Consider the following 19720-nt stretch of genomic DNA (forward strand, 5'->3'; position numbering starts at 1 on the left):
CTTGCGATTTGTTGTGCCACGTGCAAGATTATTCAGGGATATTCTGAATAGAATGCTACTATCTTACTTTTTCAAATCTGAACTATGGAAATAGCAAGTTGGAGGTTATGGGATTGAATCCCACAGTAGCCCCGGAGGATACCCAAGTTCTATATAACTAGTGGTCTTGTTTAGTAAAACGAGCTGGCCAGACGACCGCCACTGTGACGAGCCAAAAAGATACAAACTCGCATGACAAGCTCATTCTGATCAGCAGTTTGTTTTTAATAATGGCTTCAGTTTCAAACAACTCTTGAAGATCTCGAAAAAAAGGAAAGCACCCTTATATATTCTGTCGAGGTTAGCGTATACTATTATTACTGGGTTAAGTTGATGGTTTCATTAATGTCAAAAAAGGCTTCTTTACAGCACTAATTCAAAAATGAAACTAACTTTCAAAATCAAAAATCAAATTAAAGTCGATATCAATCGGGAAGGGATCCACCATTTTGAAGGGAAAAGGCGTTTCAAAATAAAGTTTGTGTTTAAACTCGCTCCCTTGGGAAATATCTTAAGAAACAGGACGCATTCAAAACTTCAAAACTGCCTGGTGTTACTGATTGAAGACACAGGGAAAACCGAAGGAAAACAAAAAACATGAAAAAACGAGGAAGTTTCTGAAATGAACTCAAAGAAAATATACTGTCATTTTCCCCCCAGCCGGACATGAAAGAAAATCAACGAATAAAATATCTATTAAGCCCTCTGAAATAAAGGCCACTTCACACTAAAGGCGAAAGTCAAAGTGAAGCACTTTTGATACTACATAACATTTGCAGTGAAATTTGCTTGAGTCGAAATATGCTTAACTAATATGTGAATTTGCTCCACAAATTAATAATTTGGTCTTCGTCTGCTGGATGAAATGGCCTTAAAGCAACCACTTCATAACCGATTTTGTTTTATCTGGATTCTTACAAATTCAACTAAAGACACAGGCTTTACTAGCCATCTTTTTCTTTAAATTCAGTTGGAATAAAGATTCAACTTGGGAATATGTACTCTTTTCTCCAATAAAAAGGAATGCCTTGGATCATCTATACATTGAGGTTTTATTTCAAAAAGGAAATGTACTACATGACACTTTGGCAACAATCTTAGCAACACTATATCAGAAAACAAAAGTGTAGCTTAACAAGAAAACAAGGAAAAAGACTTTACAGAGCTCCAATTTTGGACTGGATCCAAAATAAAGTTTAATTAAAATTGAATCGTGCCTTTCCGCACACTTCTATTTGAAACGATTTCAGAATTCCGATAACAAACTCACTGAACATGGTTTACAGAGCTCTCATTAGGGTAATTCTTTACCCTTAAGCACTTAATCAAAAATACTTTTGTCCACAATACCAACTTTTCCTTCGGCAAACACCCATCTAGTTTCTGTCCTTTTATCAATTATATACATTCCGAAATTACTGCCAGGATATCATCCTGACACTAACAACCAGACCAAAATGGCTGACTAGTCACAGAGGCCTGCATACAAAAACTCTACGCATGTGAAGATTGGTCGTGTCCGAAATGGACTTCCAGGGCTACGGCTAGGTCTATTGCCTGCATGTATTTCCAGTGGAGAGAAGATCGAAACTTAGCTCCAGACAACAGATTTGCCAGCAGCCATAGTCTCAAGTGACAATGACCAGTTCTGTGGCAACTATTTCTCATACCAATCTGATTCGTGTACTTAGATTAACATATACCTGTAGTTTTGTCATGCAATGCAAAGGTCGATATATAAGCTTATATGAACAAGGTCAGATCCAGAACCAACTTTTTTTTGGGGGGGGGCTAATTGTTTAGGGGCGACAAAATATGGACATTTGGTATGATCTTTCTGAGTGTCGATGCTACAATTTAATGCTTATTGCACGCTTTTGAAAGATAAAGCAAAAAAGACCCCAAATTACCTTTCTTTCATTTTAAACAAAAACTTTAGGGCCCCCCCTCCTTGTATATGAATCAACTCAACAAAATAAGATGCAAACCGCCAGGGCAACTTCCGAGTTAAAGGTTTTCAAAAGAATCTTGCACCCTGGAAATCGGTAGGAATCCTCCACAAGTTTGACTCCTATAATGTCCATTCTCATTAGGATCGCTCTTCTCAGTGCAAAGCAAATCCAATTTACGGGAGAAAAAAATTGGCCATCAGACTCATTTGGGTCATGTCATTTTAAGTTCAGTCACACACTACACCAATATGCTTGGGAAGCAGGTTGCTATGATGACTATCTGACCTCCCAAGAGTCGGGCACCTCGGTGTTATCTACCTCTGGCTGTTTCTGAGGAGGCGGGGGGCTTGTAGGGCTCTCCGGGCGTGGCATCTTGGAGAGAGACCTACAAATAAAGACAATGTATGCTCCCTTGTGACACAATCTTGCTGCCAATGTGACAAAGTTATGGCAAGCGGACATTCCTATACACTTGGATATAATATGTCCAAGCAACTTGTTAAATTTTCTGCCTTCTCCCATGTTTGGTCTGGGGTATCAATTTGGTCTGGGCATAAATCTGCACAACATTTTATGGTTTTCTTGGTTGATTTTTTTTCAGGGGGTTTAGTTTTTGAAGCAGGATTTAAAAGTACATAAATTTTGAAGGAAATTGAAAATACACTTAGGTAAGAATAGTTTACAATTCAAGCTTCAAGCTTTCAAATGTTTCATTTACAATTGATGCAATTAATGTACATTTTATATATTGCTGTGAGGGCAATAGTATGACAATGTTGATCCCTGAACAGTTGACATATTTGCCAATACAGGGAGCATCTTTGAAGAGTGGCCCCAGCCATCGGGGTTACATACAGAAATCCTTGCTAAGAATCAAAGGCCAAAATTGCTGAGAAGAAAAAAAACCTACGTCAGGCGTCTGGGAGCTTCGTGCTTGGTGTGCATGATTGGGGGTGGGGCCTTTGGGTGTGTCTCCCGCTCAATGACCACGGAGAGTGACACAGTGGGTATGAAGCACATCCCTCTGATGTGGAATGGAAAAGACAACAGGTGACTTCAGTCAATGTGTTATAACCAGACAGTGATGTGACAAGAATGAACATTACTTCTGAAAAATGCAACCACTCTGCAACGTCACTCTGCTCTGTTATTTTGTTCTTGTAATGAAGGATAAATGAAAACAGCAAGGCGGACACTTTTGTACAGAAAGTGAAGGAACAAGAAAATTCCAAAGCTGTACAGAATGCTTAAAATTGACAAATTACGTGTAGCTTTCTGCCAAATTTCTAGTGATCATAAAACAGAAGTTGAAAGCTTTATCAAAAGGGGGCATATTTTTAATTCCTTTCAATTTGAACTGAGTCAATGAAAATGTCGGGCCTACGTACTTCCTAGCCGTCGTGACCACGTTGCGCTTGGGCTCCTGGTCGTAGCTCTGGGATTCACAGCGGTACATCTCCGATAGCTCATGGACCACACGCCGTTGGTTCTGGTTCATCACTGGGAAGGCGTGGCTACGGCTGGGCTGTTTGGACTAAGTGGAGGGAGGGAAGAGGGAGGGGAAAGTATTTCATGGCTATCTCGGGCGACCTACGTGTAATATAAACATATGGACTGGCACTGTGGTCACTAGTGCACCTTTATGCACCCCAAGGGACTGAGTGAACTATTGCAACAGTAGAACAATAGCATCTACTGTGTGTAGCACACAGTCATTTGTAAAAGTTTAAGAACCACCTCGATGTTTGTTGGTACAAGTGAATGCATAACAGCAGACCAGGTGAAACTGTGCTGTTGAACAAAATCGAGGCAACAGCCATAAAAACCATACGAACACAAAACACAAAACTTGAAGGCAGTTCTGACTGGTGAAATCTTGGGAACAGTACTTGCTCCCACTTTTCTTCCTGACAGTATCGATTCAAGAAGACATCAAAGCCACTTGCACTGTGCAGCTGTTCACTTTGTGCCATAGATTATGACTTACAGATTGAGCAGAGGTGACCAACGCTGACAACTCCTTGATGATGTTGGCTATCAGTTGGGGATTCTTCCTGCAATAGGAAAACACGGATTCTATAACACTCAGAGCAGTAAAGCGTAAAAAAGTGTTTTAGTTGAGTTAAATACAAGTGCCTGTAGGTCCATCACAAGTGCCTGTAGGTCCATCACAAGTGCCTGCAGGTCCATCACAAGTGCCTGCAGTTCCATCACAAGTGCCTGTAGGTCCATCACAAGTGCCTGTAGGTCCATCACAAGTGCCTGCAGGTCCATCACAAGTGCCTGCAGGTCCATCACAAGTGCCTGCAGGTCCATCACAAGTGCCTGCAGGTCCATCACAAGTGCCTGTAGGTCCATCACAAGTCATCCAGTCTTAAGCCAAGTCACAAGCCATTCAGATGAACAGTGACAAAGGCACCCTGTCCACCTGTTTTGCACTTACGATTTGCCTTGTGAAAGGACTTGAGATGGACTTGACTATAACACTGATAATATGCAACTGCACACCACACATGGTTCAGAGGCTGCCCTACAATAGTTTGAGACAACTGTGTGTTTCTATGCAGGGGCATGAGCGGCCACATACAAAAACAGCTGAAAACAGATCGCAGAAAGCTGAAATTTCCAGAAGGGCAGAAAACAGCTGAAATTCATAATAAAATTCTGGACCAAAAATGATAATACCAGCTTAAAGAGCTGACTTCTCACGCTCCTGCGTGACGTGTTTGTTGGGTTAGGATGTCAACAGCTTCTGATTACGATACTGAAAGCCACGATGAGGCTCTCGGTACATTACCTGGCCTGCTCCTTCAGGAAGGCGCTGTACACTGTGGGAATCTTGGAAGTGTCTGGATCCTTGATCTGTAAGGCATCAGCAAGGCGCCTGTCATGAGATGTGAAAAAAAAAAAAATTACAGTAATTCATATTCACTAGAGATGTCGCATCAAATGGGCCATGTTCTATCTCACTAAATGATGTGACACAATTTTAGAGGTTTTTGGCGATCAACTATGATCATCCTATAACTGGCGGTGAATGCAATGTTACATGAGAGGACAAACATTTTTAAATGTACAAAATAAATTGTGGCGGGCAATACTTACTTATTTCTGGACAGGATGGCACATTTTTGATTGCATTCTAATCTGAAAGGAGACAAGTAAAGGCTATACTTAGCACTAAGCTCAACGTAAACACTCCTGGCTCAGCATGGGGTGCGTTCATGTATTAAGCTTACAGAATTGTTCCCTATCTCTTCTTTTTCCTAATATTATCTTAACCTGCTGCAGCAGAAGCAATACAACCGTGTGAGTTAGTCTATAAATTTGGGGTCCATTTTTGCTTGTGTCCCTGTCACATCCGAGAAAAGATTTTGTAAGTTCTGAACACATTCTTCAATTTCTAAGAGTAAATATCTCATACAAATTACCTGCTAAACAAATAACAGAAGTTTAAGGTCAGTCTTGGAAATATTTGCGTGTAAAATTACGCAGGTTCGGTTTAACAGAAACGTCACACTTTTGGACCCCAAATTTAGAGAATGACCAGGTACATATATTATACTGACCAGCATGCTTTTTTTAACCAAGGGATCTTGGGACCCAAGATGAAGCCATGTACCTTTACAGGGTTCCTGCACCTAACGTACAATTAAATTTCATGACTTTTCCATAACCAATTTATGAAAATCCATGACCCAGTAACGCAATTTCTTGGACTATTCAGACTTTTGAAGTTGCAAATACAATCACACATTTTATGCACTTATTTCTGATGAGAGAAATCACACAGTGTTCGAAAAATTCCATGACTTTTCCATGACTTTAGTCATTTTTACAAAATTCCATGACTTTTCCAGGCCTGGAAAGCAAAAACAAAATTCCACGACATTTTAATGACTTTTCCTGGCCGCGGGAACCCTGCTTTATATCAAAGGTATGAAAAAAAGCATATCCCACTTTACAGCCGTTGACATTGCTCGTGCGCTGTGGTCCATTATGGAAAGCATGCATGACTTAACTACAAGACCGTGCAAAATGTCGACCAGAATGAGGGTACGCTGTATTCAGAATTGTATCTGTTGCATTTTGACCAATTCCATTTGAAAGTATTTTCTGTGGAAAGGATTTTTTGTCGGCCAGACATTAAGTTGATCGGGATGTTCAAGCTTTTCCTCTTCCATCTAAACGCTTGGCTACACACCGCACAAGGAACTGCACAAACTCCAGAATATTTTTTAATCTGGTTTGAAAGTACTTTTGTCTTCTATCAGGAGGCATTTTCGTAAAGACTGTGCTGGTCAGACTGAGCGTGGGTGCAGTTATTGGACTCACTGTCTTTGTGTCTTGCTGTTTCTCAAGGCCATCAGCTGGCTGATGTCGACATCCTGTCCCGATTGGCTGCCTTGCCCGGCCAAGGTTGACGTTGCTAGTCTAAGAAAAGCATCAGTACAAGCAACACTGGCTATTTATCATTACGTGGACTGTCACTTATTTCCGGATAAGAGGCCAAAGTTTTCACCAGACTTCTGACTGTACTAGTGCTTTGCTGAGGAAAGACACTACAGAAGTTTTAACTTTGAAAGGTACGCCTGCAAGTTGACAACTATTTGCTTGATTGATAACTTGTTGCAGTTTTTATTACAATTTTGTTTAAACTGGATGGCCAATTTTTTTCCACATGCAAATGTTCACATAGTTAACAAACAATAGCACTTGCATGTCTCTTAAACCCATTCACTTGTGTAAGACTGCAACTTGCTAGTGATTTCTATATCAGTGGTCAAAGGTCAAGGGTCAAAAGTCTGAACTTTGGGTTCTCTTGTGATCATTTCACAGGCCTTAGACGTGTTCTGTCTCTTTCACTGTCAATCAGTTTGTGACTAACAGACCTTTACCATGACGCTATCATTTTTGTCTTGCCCGTGTACCAAATAACAAAAGCAATGCGACTTCACTTATAAAAGGAAACAAGCTTTTTTTCCCACCAGCCAGTTTGGCACTGCTTCAAATGGTAGAAATAACAAGATGGTTGCCCCATGATAAAGCCCCATAACAAGACATGAAATGCACCTCTGGAATGCCTCTGTCAGCCTGGCATCATCCCCGCCCTGCAGGCACTGAACGGTCTCCGAGCGGTTCCCGCAGGCACAGCGGATGACAAACTTGGTCTTGCACTGACTGGGCGGGCAGGGCGTGCCCATGTGGCACGGAGCGGAGCAGGGGTGACCACACTCTGGGCGGGGCACGAGGCAAGGTTGCTTACAGTCTTCGCAGATAACCTGGAAGAAGTAAAAAACATCTGAATCAGGAAATCGCACGGCTGACAAGTAACACCTTCCAAAACTGCAAAACTGTCAAGTCTGAGCGGTCATCTCGTAAACAATGATGGTTTTTCTTCACTTAAATCAAAGTATTAAAGGCTGAACAGAAAAATTGAGTAGAATTTGACTCGAGGTTTCAAGAGCATTGCGCTGAGATGCCCAGCTCTGCTGTTGACGGTCTCCAACCTTATCTTTGCCAGAAGCCATCAACCCACATCATAACAGCAAAATTACCCATGATGCAAATCTGAAAAATGGCAGCCAGGGACTTCTGTGAATAAATGATTTCTTCCCCTATCATTTGTTTCTGTGTTTCACAGTAGAGCCCATACCTAGAGTTTGATACACTCTACCATTTGATTTGGTCATACCACATCAAGAGTTATTTTCAGGGTCAATTTTTCTTCCAAGTCGCACCTTCTGAATCCCCACTTCTATTCTGATATCTCCCAACCACTGATGAATGCTAAGCACAGGAAAAAGTTGCTCAGCAAAACAGGTAATTGTCTTAAATGCAACTGAGCAGATATCACCTCTGGTCGGTTTTCCACTATTTGTTTGTCAAGAACATAAAATTGTTCAGCAATATCTTGACGGAAAGGGCCCAGGAGCCTCACTGTCTAAGGCCACATCAGAATCACATAACCCGTGACTTGAATTATGCACAACTCAATGGAACTGGCTGTGGCCAGTACCATAGACATGTGCGTAATTCTAAGCCGTAGCCAAGTAATCTTACCTTGTGACAAATCATCTTGCAAGTGTGCATCCTGCATGGCAGTTTCTTCCCACAGGGATGACCACAGGAGATATCCTTGATGTGGCACGGTATGTTGTACCGCATCTAGAATTAACCATTCAGATGTGAGTAGAAGTTTTGATTGATGTCAGTCAAGAGGACTCAATATCAAGGACGATAAGAAATGGTTCAACAATGGAAGACCTCGACTAATAATTAGACTCAGACTTAGTTTAAATCTCTTTCTGGAAATGTTTAAAGCTAGGGTCTTTGTTGCAAAACAAAGCAATAGTCATTGCCATGGAGACCTATTATGGACATGGCTGATGAAACAACTGATGAAAATGTGCATTTGCTCATACATATGCATAAGGTGTAAAGAATTTCTTACCTCATGATTACCCATGCACATTTTGGATGTCAGCTCGGCACAGGGCGGGCAGACGTCTTCGTTGTGGCAGGTGTGACGGACTGGGTGATCACAGTCATGCTGCCGGGCACACAGCTGGTCACACTCGGGAGGCTTGGTGCCACACCGGATAGGTGGCATCATGACAGTGGCGCCGCAGTGACAGGTATACTCCTCGAAACCTGGCCAAGTGGAAAGGAAAGAGGCTATATTCAGATGACTCAGCTATGGCTCGATGTAACACTGGCATCTATGGTGAATGGCTCAAGCCATAGGCTCTCGGCACAGGTGTTATTGCTAGTCATAGCCGAGTGAGTTGGACTCGGTCAGAATCACGCATGAATGGGAAAGATACGGTGAATATTACAAACAATGGGCCAACACCATTGGGACAAATTTTCAAGGCATTCAGCAAAAATCCTGAAAAGAGTGAATATATTTCAATGAATTACTTGCATCAAGTCTTGAACTAGATTCCATTGGTCCAATCTATAGACCCCTCTCATTTTTCCTAGAATTTGTATGAGCAGCAACAGTTTGCTGAAAAATCACCCTTTGGTTGGCTTTGAATTTCACTTGAAATTCCTTCAAAATGTACATTTGTCCCATTAACCCTCCTATGCTGAAGTCACTCTTTGGGTCATTTGGTGAACACCTCAAAGAAGCACAGCTGTGTTGTGTTGTGCACTGCATTAACAGTCCCTCACAGGAATATCAGATGGCACTTTTGTGCTGCCCAACAACTGTGCTTCACTGTTTCATGTGCATAATTGTGCAGTAAACCAAATGCAGTGAAGAGGACTGCACAAAAGACCCTGGGTCATTTTGTGCTGGCAACCTACTGTGTACACACTGAACCTGTGCATGTTTGAGTTCCATATAGAAAACACATGCTCACCAGTGACTGTGGGCATTTGTGCACATTTGTGCTGTAAAACCAAAAAAGGGTTAATTAATTACAGAGGGCCCTGCTTTCATTTAGTATTTTAAGTACTATGGGTATTATTATCTGTAGTTTCGACAGCAGCATGGGATTTTTTACACTTTGTGAATTGTTCTTTTAATTTTGTACTGACGGCCTGCCATAGTTTTAGCAGCCACTTGTAAGAAAAAAAGAACCACGACGTAAACAGAGAAGACCCTGTAGTGATGAGTATTCACCCCCTTTGGATATCAATGGCGTCATGATGTACTAATTAGCCAGATGAAACTTACTAGCATTCAGGCAGCGCACACAATTACCAGGATGGCACATTTCCTCACAGCGGTGGAGTCCGCAGTTCAGCATGCGACCACAGATCAGATTACAGTGATGCTCCTTAGCCTGAAGGCAAAAAAATATGATCTGGTAATAAAAAACCCTACTTTCCCCAAAGAAGCTATGTGTGGGTGTAAGCGTCTGGTACAATAAGTCATGAATTTTTAAAGAATTTTGAAAACAGAAAAAAATGAAAAATCACCTGACCCAGCAGAATCAACAACAAATGGCCCGACAGGAAGTGGTTAATTGTTTGAGTTCTGGTTTTTTCTATAACAGAGTTTACGATGAGAGTTTATGGACATACCACACAGCATTTAGTGTTGCATTTGTGTTTCCCACAGTCCTTCTTCTTGGGACACTTGCGGTCACACAGCATGGACACCAGGCCCGTGCTGGCGTCGTACGACTGGACGAGGTCCCGGCAGAGAACGTCGATCATGCGATGGCCGCAGCGGCAGCGCACCGTGGAGGTCAGGGGGCAGGCAGGGCAGTCCCCTTCATGGCACGTCTCCTTACAGGTGTGCACGTCTGTGTGCAGAAGGTATAAGGCAGATTTTGAGCATTCTGAAACTTTTTAATGCCCCCATTTGAGACCTTGTCATTGATTACTTGCTGTACATTAGACCTGGGCCTAATTTCATAGTGCTGTAAAAGCAAAATGATTTTACACTGACAGAGACTCCACATATTTCATGGAGACTGTATGCAGTAAGCACAGCAAGAGGCACACTAACCTCGGAGGAAAGACTTGCTTAACTTAGTGATATAACAATGGGAATTTCTATGCGTGCGGAACTGTTTGCACAACCACACCAAGCACTGCCGTGAAATAGTGCTTACGTTTAGCAAAATTTTGTGCCACAGTAAGCACAACTTTTCTGCTAACTGTTAAGCAGAAGCAGGTAGCTGGACCCTGTACCTGAGTGTGCACATCCCCAGTGTGGTCAAGCTCTCTCACAATGCACCAGTCTCAAAGTACTGAACCAATGCAAATACACACCTGTCACATGACTGTTGGTTTGAACTGCTCTGATTGTTCAGCTGTCCTTTGTCATCTCAAAGGTTACTTACTGTCTCCACCACACTTGAGTGGCTTGCCACACGTGTTCTTGCACGTCGGCACTGGGTCGAGGCAAGTCTTGCGGGCGCCGCCGTCGGGCGCGAGCTCCATCAACTTGGTCTGACCGCAGGGACAGTGGGTGACTAGGTCTGGGGTCAGAGGGCAAGGGTCGCAGGGGGCGGGGTGGCAAAGTCGTTTGCAGGTGTGGTTACCACAGGGTAGCATTCTAAGATGCAATGTTCAAGTACATAACATGACATGATTTACTTTTGGTTACGAATTGGTCATGATTTGACACTAAAAGGCATAACCTTGAGCCTTTCTGGTAGGGGGCTTTACAGTGAGTTTGTCATGTGACTTTCTGCTTCCACAGAATAGGTACAGGATAAACAGTTTCCTAGTTTAGAAAGTAACCCCTCATGTTAATGAAGTCACATATGAACAAAATAATGAGATACAAACTCCGTAAAAGCAAAATCTCAACACAAAGTACAGTTCTGGATGGCTTTGCTTGCCGTCCATGTTAATTCTGTATCAAAACTGCTTTCCAAAAACATATGCTCAACCATTTTGACTTGAAATCCATACAGAACGGAACACCTGTTTGTTCTTACAATGACGCTCTCATGGCTAGTACCCACTGAGGATTAAGGGTCGAGTAGAAATTAAGACCTTGTGGAAAACAGCGAACATGTACCTGTCACAGATAGCTTGGCATGGGTACCGAGCACTGCCTTCTTTCAGCAGGTTACCGTCATCATCCAGACTGCACAGCACTACTCTGGAGTCCTTACCACAGTAGCACTCTGGGAAGAAAAAATGGAAAAAAACAATAAAGCTAAGTAGAAAAAGAAATAGTTTCTCGTCTCTGTTTTATTGAACGAGGAAGGCTGCTGTGCTTTCTGATACTTTAGTGCCAAAACTTAAAGGCATTTTACCCCATCTATAGCAGGGTTTAAATTTGCATCTATAGCTACATGTTGTTAGAAAATTGGTGAAAATCAGTTACAATAAACAAATATTAACCTTAAATGAAATCTCTAACCTGAAAAAAAAACTCAGGAAGCAAAACAGGAAGTGAGCAGGCACGAAAACCATTTTTTAAAATTGGCCTTATGAATGTCATGCACGCAAGTACCACAGTCCAATTGGAAAATAGAACATTCATAACTGCAGTGCATCGCATTATAGTCTTTCCAACCGCATGATAGCTGTGTAACCACTGCAAATTGATGAAATGAATTACACTTGGGGCAAAAGTGAATGCGACTTACATGTATTTCATGTCGGATCAAATATTCGCGCTGGACATTCGCAAAAGTTGATCACATTTAAAAAAAACGGGAATTCTGCTGCAAGTGTTTCACAACATAAAATTTGCTTTCGCATTCACATGAAGCAGAAACTGGCCCTTATGAGATCGAAGTCCGAAGTCTCACACGATTGAGTCACGTACCTTGCTTCAACTCCACCTGACACGGCTCACAACTGCCCTCGTGGCACACCACCTCACATGTGTGTGTGCCGCAGTTGAGCTTCCGTCCGCACTCTGACTGACACCGGATGACCTGTGCTGTGCTGCAGCGGACCGTCTGCGACGTCCTCTTGCACAGGCACGACTGCTTGATGTTGGCCGGGCACGGCGGACAGGGCCCCGGATGGCAGAGAATGCTGCAGGGGTGCACGCAATTGGTCTTGGCCCGCTTGCGCCGGCAGACCTCGCCGCAGCTGTGCGGCATCTCGCCTGGGTGGAACGGGGGATCGCGCATCTTACTGCAGAAGCACTTATAGGCGTAGGGGATCGGAAGGGTGATGTTACGACACATAGGGCACTGCCAACCATCTGAATCTGGAAAATCAAAAGAGTTAACTCAATCAGTTTATGCCTAAAATATGCAAACCCGAGACAATTTTCAGTGACATTTTAACTTCAGTGAAAGAACCTATATCCCAATTGCAACACTGCCAAGTCCTGGTGATGAAGATGAGCTCCAATCTTTTTGCCTCAAATTTAAGGCATTTAAGAAGAGTTTATACACATGTACGACGCCAATGTGTAATCTGAAACATGAAGTACCAAAAGTCTGAAAGAAAAAGGCAGCAAGATTCATTATGTCCCTTAACCCTAACTGCCCAAAACCTGCCATACTCCAACAGCAGGTTTTGTGAGGTTTTGGCAGGTTTGGTACCGTACCTGAGGAACTTGTTGTTGAATTTTGTGAGACTTGGGATGAAAGGCCCAGGGAGATGGTGTTGGATTCTGTGTGAGTTGGGACACACAGGGTTCATTGTGTGCAGTGTCTGGCTTGCTGTAACAATTGTTGGACTGTGCTTGATTTTGTCAGGTTTGGTACTGTTCAGTGCAAGTCATCCTATACTGCATAGACCCATCCATACCATATCACTCAAACTCCAACGGGCTCATTCTGTTGGAGTTTATCAGGTTTGGTACACTAACCTGCATGTACAAGTACATAGACAAGTACATGAACCTGTTGGATTTTGTGAGGTTCAGTATGCTTTCTAGTACAGGAGCCTAGGGGGTTAGGGTTAAGCCCTTATGCAAAAGGAATGCTATTTCGTGGCTGTTTTCCCATAATCCTGTGACATTTTGCTAGACATTCCCAATGGCCCCCTTGAATGGCAGACAGTAGAGTGTTGGGTTTCATACATAAAATACAACCGGTGTGGTAACTATTATACTCCGTACGATGGTGAGCACAATGCTTCCTGCTACTGACCCACTGCAGGAAAATCCTGTCAACAAGGCTTGTGAAACACTCTCCAATTACATGTGCATGATACGCAAAATGGATGCAGGGCTAGCAAAATCCGACACAAACCAAATCAATGTACAAAATGCCACAGGGTTGTCAAAGCGGCCTGGTTAGTTTGCAAATGGCGCTAGGTCAATTGGCGGCAGCCAGCCAGTGAGAGTATAATCACGCTCATTTGGATGGGTCCATTGTTAATACATTGCAAAATGGTCCATTGCCACAGCACGGTAAATAATGTACAGTCATAAAAGCAAATGAGAATTTAAGAAATTCCAATTTTAACAAAGCAAGATCTTACTCCCTTCTATCACAGGGTGACGTGATTTCAATTTACTGTTACTATTTTTCTTTCTGGTGATGACATCAAGGATTCCTCAAAAGCACCCTAGGCACTGTAGCTGGCAAGAGGGGAGACAGTGAGAAGCAGTCAGAGTTTTAGAGGTGGGAGGAACACCCCAGAGAATGTTTTGGGTAAAACCCACGGACTCAGGTTGGGACTGAAAACCCAATCCACGAGTGGACCGAGATGGGAATCGAACCCGGACCACAGAGGAGGAAGCGAGGAAAGAACCACCACTCCAACCCCCTCCCCCCAGCCTAACCTTCAGTGGCTGCAGCCGGCGACTTGGCCCACTTCTTGATGCAGCGCAGGTGGAAGACGGTGTAGCACTCCTGGCAGCTCCAGATGGGGGAGTCGCAGCGCACCGTCTCGCAGCACACTGTGCACTCATAGCTGCCTTCCGTCAGCTGCTCGATCATGGAGCCTGTCTGCGTCTCCGTGCTGCCTCGGTACTTGGGCCGATTTCGCGCCTTGCCAAATTCATTTCTGTAAATATGTACACGGTACCAATGAATAATCCCAAAATCAGTATCCCAAACAATCAGTCCAAATGTCTTCTCTTTTTAAAGGAAAATCTCAGGATACTATCCCAAAATCACAGTAAAAATTATCTCGGATCTCTACAGCAAATATCATTATGTTTCTATGCACAGTGGTCTTGTTCTTGAACTTCAACTTCATATTTCAAATGAGACAGAAATACATGGTGCCCTAGATCTTATGTACCACTCCGATGAATAATGAAATTCTACTGGGCATGAGTAACTAGTAAATCTCCCCTTTATCACAATGTCAGTCTCATTTAGTTCACACTCTAAGTAGTACATTAGTACAGAATTACTTCCAGCCTTTGTGTTGGTGCCACTCTTCAGGGCAGATATCAAATATTGCATTCAATGCATGCAATTGAAAATATTCCACCAATCAGAACACTGTCAGTTTTCTACTGGCCTGGCAATACAATGAGTCAAGAACACAAGTCTTCTGAAATCGTCACCATTCACAGCATAAAAACACTGAATGGACCAATAGACATGTACATAATACACCTATCCACAAGTAAATACACCTATCCACAAGTAAATACACCTATCCACAAGTAAATACACCTATCCACAAGTAAATACACCTATCCACAAGTAAATACACCTATCCACAAGTAAATACACCTATCCACAAGTAAATACACCTATCCACAAGTTAATACACCTATCCACAAGTAAATACACCTATCCACAAGTAAATACACCTATCCACAAGTAAATACACCTATCCACAAGTAAATACACCTATCCACAAGTAAATACACCTATCCACAAATAAATACACCTATCCACAAGTAAATACACCTATCCACAAGTAAATACACCTATCCACAAGTTAATACACCTATCCACAAGTAAATACACCTATCCACAAGTAAATACACCTATCCACAAGTAAATACACCTATCCACAAGTTAATACACCTATCCACAAGTAAATACACCTATCCACAAGTAAATACACCTATCCACAAGTTAATACACCTATCCACAAGTAAATACACCTATCCAAAAGTAAATACACCTATCCACAAGTTAATACACCTATCCACAAGTAAATACACCTATCCACAAGTAAGTACACCTATCCACAAGTTAATACACCTATCCACAAGTAAATACACCTATCCACATGTTGAAGATAGCAGGTTGTTCAGTGTCTACTATTCCTGGGCCAAACACTCAACATGAAGATGTAGTTCCCATTGTCTCAGCATTGGCAGCCCATGCCAAGTGTAACAAGGTTTCATAGGTTGGTACGCCTAGGGTCATATGTGTGGGATGGTCAAACAAATTTTGCCAAAATTCTAGTGCCTACAACAAAAGTGAGTGTTTTCAAAAAGGCCTGAAATAAATTCTAAAAAGTCTGACAGTACATTTCATAATAAGAAATCGCTTTTATAAAGCACAATTCCCACAAGGTGGCTCAAAACGCTGTACAATTAAAAATTAAGTTAAAAGCGCCAATGCTCATTAAATTACTTAATCTAATCAAAATTGCTTCAAAATATAAACATGTTAAGAGAGTGAGCATACAATATCCAGAAATATCAACTAGCACATTGAAACGACTCCAAATTTCCCCTTTAAAATAAATCGATCTTGTATTCTGTGTCCCTCTTTACTATTCTGAACGAATTAAAACTGATCTCTTTCAAAATAGCTTACTTATTTTGCTGTTTCTTCCATCTCTGTCTGTTTTAAGTGTGAGGTGATAAAATTCAACAGAAAAGCCCGAGGTGGTCACTAAAATCAGTGAGGTGGGCTGCCCACACTTGAATAGGCAGGGGAAACCCTGCCTAGGGTGTGTTCACCAGCGCAATACTTACGCTGGTATGGTCCATACATGTGCAAGTACCCAATTACTTTCACTGTTAAACGCTCAGGATGGGTGGTACTGACAGCATGCCAGCCACTGCTACATGCACATGTACCTTGGAGGTGATGTGCGCTGGGAAGCATGTAACCACCTCTGAGATGGCACAAAGTAGAGTTAACAAGAGCTATTCTTACTGTGTTTGTAGTGGCATTCAGCATGTTTATGTTTCTTCAGATGAATGGTGCAATGTTGCTTAACCCTCCTATGGTTTTACAGCACAAATGTGCACAAATGCCCACAGTCACTGGTGAGCATGCAGTTTCTATATGGAACTCAAACATGCACAGGTTCAGTGTGTACACAGTAGGTTGTCAGCACAAAATGACCCAGGGTCTTTTGTGCAGTCCTCTTCACTGCATTTGGTTTACTGCACAATGATGCACATGAAACAGTGAAGCACAGTTGTTGGGCAGCACAAAAGTGCAATCTGATATTCCTGTGAGGGACTGTTGGTGCAGTGCACAACACAACACAGCTGTGCTTCTTTGTGGTGTTCACCAACTGACCCAAAGAGTGACTTCAGCATAGGAGGGTTAATAATCAGAATGGGGACCTGCAAAACACCCAATCCTCCCTTGGCTGCATATTTATCGAGATATTGATCCCGGCCCTGTTATCGTTTGTTTTATTCCGGAGACTTTCTGCAAGGCTCTGGGACTTGTACCTGTTTTGTTGCTTTGCCGCATTAGTTTTACCCCTCCCTCTTCCCAACTCTGGGCGCCTGTCTCCACGTCCGCTCTCCAGAGATGAACCAACAGGCTGCTGCAGGTCACTATTCACTGCTGGCGCCTGACCGTGAAAGTACAGCTGCGGCTTCGGATGATTCTGACCTCTGAACAGACCCCGCGGAGACCTCATTCCGCGCCCTCTGACCCCGGCAACCCCTCGCTGGCTGTGCAAGCCAAAGAACTCCTCCTGGTTGAAGTTGCCTGGGATGGCTGCAGGCAGATAGAATTCGCCTCCATATGCGGGCTGATAGCTACCGGTACTGGCCTCAAACGCCTGGCTGAAATTTTGGCCGTATCTGCCCCGCTCCCTCCTACTGAATGGTCTGCCACGAGCACCATGCCCTGTGTATGTTGGGTCTGTCGGACCATAGTTCTGGGTGTAGAGGTACTGCTGGTAAGGTTGGAAGTTTTGCTGTTCGCTATAATGATACTGGGGTGTGTACGACTGCGACTGTACAGGATGGAATTCAGGCGCTGTCTCACGTAGCTTGGATTCTGCCATCGGAAAACTGAACAACAGGAAAGAAGAGAAACAGTGGAACCCAACTGGAATATGTGCCAGGACTACCACTGCATTTGTAGCAATGTAATGGTATGATCATATCAAGGCCTCAGGACTGAAAAAAGTCACGTCTGAACTAGGCTTAATGTTACAATCATCGAGATCCTCTGCAGTTGCAAGGGCAGGGCAGGCATGTCTGGAAGAATTTCAATTTAAACTCAACAATTTTTTAGATTGCCCCAAACAAATATCACCAAGTTTAAAAATGTGCACCGTTTGTTTAGGGGAATATATTTTACAAACGAAGAAAGGGCATTAAACTTTCGGGGGAACATGTTTGAACATTGAATTTAGTCAACATTATGGTGGAGACGGTAGCAATACTGAAGGGAATGTAAATTTTACTAGATCGGTCATAATGCTCCTCTCATTGGAGCTAGGCTGGGTGAAGACTGTCACTGACTATACTGGAGTTACAATCCAAAAATTGCACATTTAATTCATGCGACTATCTGGCATGCAACAGATCCGGGGATTGTGACTTTGGGGACCCCCCCCAAGATTTTGTCATTTTAATATGTACACAACTGGCCATTCCCCCGAAAAACAGAAGGCAATGTGGTCTGAACTGCCCCGACCCTATTTTTGGCAATTTCAAATTGTAAATTGTGAGAAAATGCAACTTTCCTACAGTACTGATAAAGATTGTGGGTCAACTTGCCCCCAGGCCAACTCGCCCCTTACCAGCTCGCCCCTTACCAACTCGCCCCCTGACCGACTCGCCCCTGACCGACTCACCCCTGGCCGACTCACCCCCTAACCAACTCGCCCCCCTAAGTTTGCCAAGCACGTATGGCTGGCCCATTCACCACTTAATTTTAAAAAATATACAATCAGTCGGAGATGGAATCGGTGATTGCTGCCCGCAAAAATAGGTTCTGGGGTTTGCAGCGGGCACTCAAAGAGTTGAGAATTATGACAGTTAAACTGTTTAAAGCTTGGTGGATGTTCACTTTCTGTGGAATTTGGGGTAAAAATAGTTTTGTTTAATATTGGTAAAACTACTTCAGTATTATCATGTATCTGCCCAGCTGTGACGCGTCCCTTCTGCAGACCTCTGTCACATACCCAAATATTAATGGGACGGAGGGTTCAAAGTTGTTGATCCTGAGGGTATGTTGGATGTACATGTACAAATAACCTAATCAGACAGTGGACGTGGGAAGCGCTAAGACGTTTGAATAAATAAGTGATTAGTGGTGATGTCCAAATATTCATCACCGTCCGTGAGTCATTCTTGTCGCGTCTTTGGTTAGAACCATTCAGGTTTTTTTACACATTGGGCAGGCCATACTTGCCTGACGTTCCTGGGGGCGAGTCGGTCGGGGGGTGAGTCAGCCAGGGGGCAAGTTGGTAAGGGGCGAGTCAGTCAGGGGGCGAGTTGGAAACCAGCCATGCAAATTTGACTCCACCAAGTGTCATGTGTTAAAACACCCCCAGTTTCCTCATTATTTTCCCCCAAAAACTCAAAACCCTGCCCTCTTTTCACAAGATCAACAGTACAGTTATTGAGCAGTCATCTACCTAGGCCTAGTACATGTAGTAGGGGAATCCAAAACTACTAGGCCTAGGTAGATGACTGTCATGACTGTGACTTTAAAATGTACATGTAGGTCTCCCTAGGAACATGAGTCGTGAGGAACGGGGTCCCCAAATTCACAATCCCCACAAATCCCATATCTCATCCAACATCTGTGTACCTACACCTACCTCTTTTCACTCTAGGATGTAGGCCTATGCTCCCTTGGTGAATTTAAGCAACTGGAGAAGAACACGTAACAACGTGATTGCACAACTCTTTGAACATGTTGAATGAGATCATCAAGATTGCGTGCTCGCGGGGCCCTGGTCTAGTGTATGCAGCTAGCACACGGTAAGAAAATGCACAGCGCCCTCTTGTGAAAAGTGCTATTGCAACGCAACTCAAGTTTTCGTCACATACTTCGAGTCATGGGCGTAACTCTCGGGGGGGGGATATCTTCCCCTCATATAGGTGTGTTATATGGTGTCAGCAACCCCCCCTTCAAATTTTTATGGCTGGGCAAGTCACCCTCTTACCACCCCCATTTATGGCACCGCTTTAAGTTAATAGTTCTCCCCTTGTG

General features: G+C 43.1%; 1 protein-coding gene across 1 annotated transcript; it reads right to left on the reverse strand.

Moving 5' to 3' along the window:
- Nucleotides 1-243: 243 nt before the first annotated feature.
- On the reverse strand, nucleotides 244-19466 carry LOC110979386 (transcriptional repressor NF-X1-like). The gene is made up of 18 exons (XM_022235135.2): nucleotides 19326-19466; nucleotides 16990-17562; nucleotides 14164-14387; nucleotides 12241-12633; nucleotides 11482-11590; nucleotides 10796-11010; nucleotides 10029-10252; nucleotides 9679-9787; nucleotides 8446-8645; nucleotides 8055-8159; nucleotides 7065-7273; nucleotides 6327-6425; nucleotides 5097-5138; nucleotides 4789-4875; nucleotides 3979-4045; nucleotides 3380-3525; nucleotides 2902-3015; nucleotides 244-2376 (listed from the first exon to the last, which is right to left on the reverse strand). Exons 2-18 carry the CDS (start codon nucleotides 17553-17555, stop codon nucleotides 2268-2270), a joined length of 3018 nt encoding a protein of 1005 aa, XP_022090827.2. The 5' UTR covers nucleotides 17556-17562; nucleotides 19326-19466; the 3' UTR covers nucleotides 244-2267.
- Between the last annotated feature and the right edge of the window lie 254 nt (nucleotides 19467-19720).

Source organism: Acanthaster planci, linkage group LG17, assembly GCF_054643075.1.
Source record: "Acanthaster planci isolate LZ-2023a linkage group LG17, COTS_SCS, whole genome shotgun sequence".
NCBI lineage: Eukaryota > Metazoa > Echinodermata > Asteroidea > Valvatida > Acanthasteridae > Acanthaster > Acanthaster planci.